General features: G+C 36.8%; 1 protein-coding gene across 1 annotated transcript; it reads right to left on the bottom strand.

Moving 5' to 3' along the window:
* Positions 1 to 430: 430 nt before the first annotated feature.
* LOC140984459 (L-ascorbate peroxidase 3-like) lies at positions 431 to 8,174 on the bottom strand. The gene is made up of 9 exons (XM_073451886.1): positions 7,991 to 8,174; positions 7,788 to 7,912; positions 7,104 to 7,153; positions 6,456 to 6,521; positions 6,258 to 6,306; positions 2,336 to 2,418; positions 2,175 to 2,254; positions 1,978 to 2,080; positions 431 to 963 (listed from the first exon to the last, which is right to left on the bottom strand). The coding sequence occupies exons 1-9, from the start codon at positions 8,101 to 8,103 to the stop codon at positions 772 to 774; spliced, it is 861 nt and encodes a 286-aa protein (XP_073307987.1). The 5' UTR covers positions 8,104 to 8,174; the 3' UTR covers positions 431 to 771.
* Positions 8,175 to 8,952: the final 778 nt, after the last annotated feature.

The following is an 8,952-nucleotide window of genomic DNA, read 5'->3' as shown; positions in this document are numbered from 1 at the left end:
ATTGGTTAAGGAAGATGAGGACGTGTAACTAGGCGACGGCCAACTCAATACATTGTGAATATCATGTGCGTTGGTTCTGAACAAGACCAAACAGGTATTGTCCTAAAAAAAAAAAGCTTGCCTACCTAGCTAATTTGGTGGTCAAAACCCGTCTGAACAAAAATTAGGCGAAGCAGTAACGTGTGTGAGAATCTCATGCATGAATGGGTTCAGCTGAGCGAATTGAGTCATTGTCCAAACAATAGAGGAATGGATTTCAAATCACACCCATTTTGGGTGTTTCAAATCCGTCATATATATTACTATGAAATTGAAATTCACATCAATTTTGTTCGTTCATATACATCAATCAAAAGAATTTAAAATCGTGCATTCGAAATCCATCAATCAAAATACAACCTAAAAATCATACAAGTCCTTGAATACCATCTTAGCATAGAAATATTCCAGTAGGTTTAGAGCCATTATTTGATGATGAAATTTAGAAATATCACAAGGTTTGATTTATGGCTTGCTACGAAGCACAACACGAGGAGCAACAGTCAAACAAAAAAAAAATTGAAATTATAGATGCAGGTTTCGTTATTTCACATATCAACTCAAATGCCAATATAATAACTGGTCGTTACGTGTATGTATTTCTTTTCTGCTAATATGTATAGGCTCATACAGCTCCATTACGTTATTTCAACGGGCAGCCAACGTGATTGGATATGGAATTACCCGGCTACGAGAAGATAAGAGCTCTGGTCAATGTTATAATGAACTGATTTATTTTGTCTTCTTACGGACTTCATATAAGTAACTCAGTGCTACCACTGCAGCAGCAACAGCAACTCCAACAGCACTTTGAGCAAGCACAGTGCCATCTTTCACGATTGCCTTCGAACCAGAGGGACTAAACCCAAGTTCAGAAAGTTTTTTGTGTGATTCTGCATAATCTTTGAAGAAGGCATCTTCATCCTGCATGTTGGAGCACGCATGTAAGGGTATCAGTTAATAGATTGTGAGAGAATTTCACATTTGATCAACCCTGGTACTGCTCTAGAAGTTAAGTTTGCCTCCCTCAGTCAGAATGTGAGTGAACACACCGTTGCATGTAATTGATTATGTGAGCAAGATTGAAAATTGTTACAAGACATTAATACCAGGAAATTACATATGCTAAATTATTCTTTGATTACATAACCCCAGCACCTTAATCCATCCATAGACTAATTTTGCATCCAAAGGCAGAGATGTACATATATTAACAGTAGATTAACTGTTACTAAAGCTAAAAACAAAGTCACTGATCATTATTTCTTGAAGGATCAGCTATTATGTTGACAATATGGAGGAAGTAAAATTGCATCGAGCCTGGTATGGCCTCATAGCTGTTTGAATTGTAGTATCAGAACTTCCTATTTCTCATGGGTGGCCATTTACATTCTCCAGTTATAGAGTAGCAAGAGCGACATAAATATAGGTTCTCCAAGAAAAAAATAATAGCCACAGAACCTTGGATTCGGAAAGAACTAGCTTATTTCGTGCCATATTTCTTCTTCCCTTTTCGCTGGAAATGGAGGTAAGTAGCCGATAAAATTTTTAAACATCAAATTAAAGCCATCATTGGGAATCAAATACAATAGAAAAACTCCAGGCTGACTTGTTCTTGAAGAGGTTATCAGAGTTACTGGTTAGATTTTGCAAATTCATTAAATCAGCTCTGAGGTCAAGTACAGAGTAAAGTGATGGCCAAATACTGCTTCAGATTGCTAGATTTTGACATTGCAAAATTTTTTGTTCTAGATTGTCTTAAAAAGTGAACAAGCTCCTAACAAGCAAGCAGTGGTTAGTTCCTTTGGTTTGCCCTAAATAAACTTTGAGCCAATTTGGTAACATCCAGCAGCATAAAATTTGCTGAATATTTGAGCTTACAAACCTGATCATCTTAAAAACACAAATGAGATACTTATCATATTTGAAACCTGATACCTTAGCATAGACCTCAACATAGCGCCGGAACTCAGGATCATCCAGCAAAGCAATATCAGTTGGAAGTTTTAGCAGGCCCTCACTTTCCCCCTTGAGCAGCTCCCTAGTTTGGTTTCATTAATAAAAAGATATAGCAAATGAAGGAAAAATAAACAAAGGTAGTTTTAAAAAAAACTTTGTTGACTTGTAAGACGCACACAAAATATGAATTGTCAAATTTCAGTGGCTCTGCAGTCCAAGGCCCATCAAAGCCCGATCTCTCAGGATGTGCTCTTCCCTACGTCACAAATATCAACCAAAATTATATCAGATTAAGGTTTTTGTAACAGTTTGCACCGTAGAATTGAAATAAAATTACCAGGGTATGGCCACCTGATAGGGCCACAATGTCTTTGTCAGATAAGCCCATTCTATAAAATACGTCCTTCAGATGTGGCACACCTGACATAAAAAACCAAAATAGTCACAAGTTTAACTTAAATTTACAGGACAGGGCGGGCACATTCAGTTTTTATGCAGTAATCCAAGCTTGTTCTCCACATGGAGTCTCTTTCTCGACATATTATCATTGAACAGTGAGGATATATTAGAGTGAGAATTGCTGAAATGTAGTTTTCCGGAAGAGAAGTCCTTTACCAGAAGACCTTTTGAGATACCTCAACAAATGATATGTAGTTAGCCATATGTTCCTCGGTCGGGTAGTTCAAGAATTGACTGATAACACTTACCACCAATCCAATATCTGATCGTGTATGTGCCAGAAATATTAGTTTTCCCACTGGTCTTTAATATCTTTCCTTCTCAACCAAAGGACTGTGTAGCTATGTCCTCCAGTGGTATATCTATTTCTCAATGTAAATATGTTATCGACCTTCTGAAAAAAACATGAACGTGAGGGTGTAAACCTGCAGACACTCCAATGGATCCAAACATCAATCGATAAAACCAAGCTCTAGGAGATTGTTTAAGCTCCTACATGGACTTTCGCAATCTGCACGCCTTGTTTACTGCCAGCTGAGATTCAAAACCAGGAGGGATTTTCATGAAGACTACTTTCTCAAGATCACCGTTAAGAAATGCATTCTTGACATCGAGTTGGTACATTGGCCAGTCGGAGTTAACAGCAATTGATAGGAGAACTCGGACAGTGTTGAGACGAGCAACAGGGGAAAGGTTTCTTGTAGTCAATGTCGTATGACTGAGTGTATCCCTTGGCAACAAGTTTGCACCCAACTGGTTTCTTCCCTAATGAATAATCTTTGACGTTCCATGTATTGTCTTTTTCCAATGCCTTTATTTAATCAAGGACAACAATTTTCAAATTTGGATAATTTAAGGCATCATCTATGGTGAGGGGAATCTGGACATGATCTAAATTGGAAAAAAAAGGCACAATATGTAGGTGAAAAACGTTCAAATGAGACGAAGTGTTGTGCATGATCGAATTCCTTTTCGTAGCGCGATAGGTCTTTCATCAAGGCTATCAACAAGATCATTGTTGTTAATCACATGAGTATCAGTAATGATTAATTCTTGTGAGTATGTACCCATTGCTCTAAATGACGGTCGAGGCGGCCGCCTAGGCGGTAGGCGGCTCTCGACCGCCTCGCCTACGCATGAGGCGATTGTTTTAGGCAGCCTAAGCTATACGGCAGTGGGCAGGCAGTCGAGGTGGGTGGAGGCAGTGAGCAGACGGGCTAGGTGACGATTTTTCCGCTCAGAGCCCCCATTTTGTTGCGGAGTGTCCACATATGAGCTTTGGTGAATAATCCCATGTGATTGCAGATAACTCCTCAACATATTGTTGAAATAATCAAGGGCTCGATCCGTGCATAACACACGAATATGAGAAAAAAATTGTGTTTTGACCATTGAATAGAAATGTTTAAGGATCTTAGCACTTTCTGATTTATTTTTCACAAAGAAGACCCAAGATAGACGTGTGTGATCATCGATAAATAAGATAAACCAGCGATTCCCGCTAAGGTTGAGGATATTTCATGGTCCCCAAATATCACTATGGATAAGGGAGAAAGACGATGATAGTTTATAACAGCTGGGTCTAAAAGATGCATGAGTATGTTTGGAAAACTGACAGACATCACATTGAAAAAAAATAGAAATTTTATTACGAAATAAGTAGGGAAACTTCTTCTTGAGATACATTGGATTTGGATGACCTAAACGGTAATGTTGTACTAAAATATCCCTAATCTTATTCGAACTCAAAGCAGAAACAGAGTAAGGTACTGATAGAGGGGCAGAAAGTTTGTCCAAGGGAGCATATGTCTGGAGAACGTACAATCTCGCAGGAAGTTCAGTACTGCTAATCGTCTTCCCCAATGCCACATCTTGGAAAACACACGAATTTACTAAAAACTTAGTCGAGCAGCCTAGTTCATGATTCAGTTTACTTAACTGACAGTAGATAACAAGCAAGGTCGGGCACAAATAAAACTGAATGAAGGCAGATATCATTAGTTAATTGAATGAAGCCACAACCAGTCACGGTGGATAGAGACCCATTGGCTATTCGTACTGTATTAGGGGCGTTGCACCTGAATCGATTATTCAATAGGATGACAGATCATGCTGTGAAGATGTAAAGAAAGAAATACTTGAATGGGCCACATTACTGGTGCCACTGAGAGACGGAGTGGGTGTGACAAAAGGTTGTCCAAACAACTTCTGAAGAGCATCAAGTTGTTCCTTCGTGAATGGTTGTTGCTCTGAAGGTGAAGGATCAACAGCAACTGTGTTTGCACGTCCCTCACGCGCTGGTTTCCAATTAGAAGGTTTCCCATGAATTTCCCAACACGTGTCCAGTGTATCTGTAGGTTTGCGACATTTGGTACACCATGGGCGGCCTTGCTTGAATTGGCCAGTGCTGGGTAAGTTAGAGATCATACGCATGCCACCACCAAAGTCATCGCCTGGAGAAGGGAAGCGATGTTGGGTAGCCAAGGCGGATGTTTCAACAGAGGAAGGATAATTTGACGGTGTCAACATAATCTTCTGACAGTTCTCTTCACGACGTACAACAGACCACGAAGGCTCGGTAAAGGCTTAGTACCTAGAATTCTATCCCAAACATCATCGAGTGATGAGTTGAGGCCCGACAAAAATTTGAACATCCGCCGCTGCTCGACAATACCATGAAATCGGTCGCCATTTGTTGGACACTCCCACTCATACACTTCGAAGATATCGAATTGTTGCCACAGACAGGTAAAGGAATTAAAGAAATTGGTGACCGAGTACTCATTTAGAAGCCCGTTTACTTCGCAATTTAGAAAAAATGGAATTGTGATGTTGGGATCTTGGGTAGAGACGGGCGATATTTCAGTAGGTAAATTAACGCCCCAAATGGTGAAAGAATCGTCCTTTGGTGGAGATCTTGTAAACGGCATTCGATTGCAAACGATTCGGAGGTGTTATCTTTGGAGGAATATGTATCTCTTGTAGTTTCCCAGATATCCTTGGCACTGCGATAGAGGAGGAAATTCTCTCCAATCTCAGTTCTCATGGAATTTATTAACCAAGACATAACCATGCAATTCTATGAATTCCATATCCGAAATTTTGGATTGTCAGATGCTAGACAAAGCATGTCGCCGGACAAGAAGCCATCTTTCCCACGACCACAAATAAAAACATTACGGATTGTGACCACTGCAAATAATTCTTGTCATTCAATCGATGACAAGTAATGGATACCGACGAGAAATCGAACGTCACGGGGTTGGACTCACGAGTTTGGGATATTTTAGGTGTTGTCATACCGTATTTGGTCATGTATATCCCTGGTGCTCTGATACCATGAAACTAGAATAGAGTGAGAATTGGTGAAACACAGTATATTTGTTATTCTGAAATATAGGGTCTACAAAGATTAAATAAACAACTAAGGAAATAAAATAACCTAATCCTAGGAATTTAAAATACAAAGACACAAATAAAAAGAGAGATAAACCGATAGATAAGTTCTTATCCAACTAAGTAAATAACATAAGATCAGGTATACAACAAACAAATTTTATCAGTTTAAAGTCAACGAGTCCAGATCACGCAACGAAAGTCCTTGGAAGAGAAATACATACACAGGAAAGTTGCATGAACTCACAGTGCATTCCAAAAATGTTTGAAGTTTACATACAAGATGTTATTGGAAGCATCTCAACCAAATGGTGCATAAAAACAAAAAAGAGTGGTACATAACAGAAAATTAACATCCAATCATAGCAGGTTAAGAATTACAAATGCTTCAGAATGTATCTGACCTTTTTTAGCATCCGGAAGTCGACCTTCCTTTGGAGAAATCTTTGAATCCTGAATAAACATGAGGTGGAAAAAAACAGCACTTTTCATGATTTTATGAATATAACTTCCAATAGAAGGGAATTCAAAAGCACGGGGGGTGGAAGACTTCACTTCTAGAAGAAGACAAGATTATTCACAATAAGAAACATAGGCGATACCTTTCTACCGGGAACAAAATTAATTGTGGGGCCTCCAGTAATCTCCACTGCCACAACACCTGCAAGCTATAGGAATCAACGTTTGTCAGCACAGAACAACTTTCCCTCAATTCATCTACCATTAGTTATCTTTTTCTTGAAAGATGTTGATAAATGCAGTATCATCTGAACTAAGCAGGCCAGGCAAAGTAAATTGTTGCAAAATCAATTATGTCCACCGGTTTTAACAAACCATCAACCATTTAAAAGGATTTCAATATTCCATACTCTTCCTCAGATGTGAAAAGGCAGGTATATGATTGAATTAAAACCGACATACAATTATTACTAACAGCTAACACTAAATGTTGAATTAAACTCATTCTTTTTTGTCTGTATCATTTTTTTCCTTTTTTGAGGTCTGTCTGTATCATTTAAATTCTTTCTTGAATAATGCATCTACAGATAAGAGCATGAAAAGAATATTCCAGAATCAGAAACTAACTGATTTCCCTATCCTTAAGATACACCTTTAGTAATGTAATATTACATCAATAGGCGAAATAAGTCTGGTTTCTTTTAAATCATTTGAAACAGAAGGGTTTAGTTCCTAGATTTAACATTTTGATGAGTAATTGAACACTAACAAGCAGCAAAGGCATAAAATACCTGATACAAATCAGCATATGTAATCTTTGGACATTTGGACTTCACTTTTTCTGCAATCAAATACCCACCCAAACACTAGCAGTTTCAGAGAACAACTAAATATTACTGTTATTTATACATCAAAACTATCCTGGAAAAAAAGGCTGAACTATACCACCACAAACAGATAAATCTAACGTCCAAAAACCTATAGTTGATATAACACATCTGAAGGCAGATAAATGTCAAATTTCAAATCCAAAATCGTGAAACTTCTAACAAGTTTAAAATACGCCAAAATTATGAAAGTCATAATCCGGTTAAACAAATTCTTCTATCATAATAAATACTCCTAGGTATCCAACCAATTGCAATAGACGTTTTATCAAAAAAATTCATAATTATCATATGGAGACCCACTTGTAAGCGAGCGTTAATGAGTAGCAGATAAAATCAACCTAAATCCTGCCACCACATGAAAAAATCCGGACATCAGTTATACGACAAGCATCAACCAATATATGAATCAGCAACTCTTCGATTTGCTCATCTTACACAGAAATATTGTTAGCTGACTATTTCGGTAAGCAAAATACACATTTCCTCAACCTAATATAATGCCACAAGCTGTAGTAAGTTAAGCACAACAGCAACAAACACAATTATCCAAGGATAACCGAAATCAATAATGAAGATTAAACTAACCGCAAAAGTCGATAGCGATTTTCAATCCGTTGTTAGAGCTATGAGTGTACTCCTCCTCATTTCGAATGGAACCGTTGGGACCTCCAGTCTTCGTCTTCACGTCATACGTCCCCGCATCGTGCCACCTGATTAAATTGCAACAAAATCATTTGAATCAACAGAAGCAAAATCCTGAAAAGAGAAAGGAGAAACGAAGAAGATACGCCAAGCGGAGCATGATAGGTGCGCAATTCTTGTTGGAGATGAGCGACCGGAGTTCACGGCGAGCTTTCTCTATCTCCTTGAGATATTCAAAGTCGACGATTGGCTTAGCCATTGGAAAATTACAGAACTTGACGGAGCCACTCAATAATATTCATATTAATATCTCCTTGAGAATTAAATGTATATCATACTAGCCTAGCGGGTGGGTGGGTGTGTATTAAACACTGTGCCAAAAAAATATTAAAATAATATCTTTAAATTTGCATTAATATTAAGAACAATTCTATTAAAAAAAACAATTCTAAAAATTTTAGAAAATGTGTCTTAAAAAAGAATATTACAAGGAATTTTTCGTTTTGGTTAGTTGATCTTGTAATAAATGATCTTACTATCTCGTAATAAAGTTACAAGTTTTATCATCTAAAAAAACGTGAAGCATGACAAAATGATCAGATCAAACTTGTTCTACAGAAAAAGACACGCAAACAATAAAATATATATAATTTTAAATTTTTTTACTAGCAAGAGTAACCAACTATTAAAAAACATTTAAGTGCATTTAAGATTTTTTATTTAAATAATTTATATTATCAAATATTTAAAATTTAAATTTTATAAAAAGATAACAAAAGGTAAAATTTTTAAAAATAAATCTAATATAAAATATATATATATATATATAAAATTTGCAAGAAATTGAGTCTGTAAATTGAAATTTTAAATATAAATATTTTATTTAGCGTATGATCAGTAGTATCTATGTATATTTTCAGGGAAATATATTATAATATTTTGGGGGAAAAATACTACCATAAAGAAACCTGCGTTTTTGGTGAAATAGATTATAATATTTGGGAGGAAAACCAAAAACTAAATGAAAATAATTTTAAAATGTAAAATATTTCACATTCCTTTGTAATAAATAAATTAAATTTAGTTAATTAGGAATAGTTTGGTACAC

Source organism: Primulina huaijiensis, chromosome 9 (genome assembly GCF_012295235.1).
Source record: "Primulina huaijiensis isolate GDHJ02 chromosome 9, ASM1229523v2, whole genome shotgun sequence".
Taxonomy (NCBI): domain Eukaryota; kingdom Viridiplantae; phylum Streptophyta; class Magnoliopsida; order Lamiales; family Gesneriaceae; genus Primulina; species Primulina huaijiensis.
Note: the sequence above shows the minus strand (reverse complement) of the source record. Positions and strands in the feature narration are given on the sequence as shown.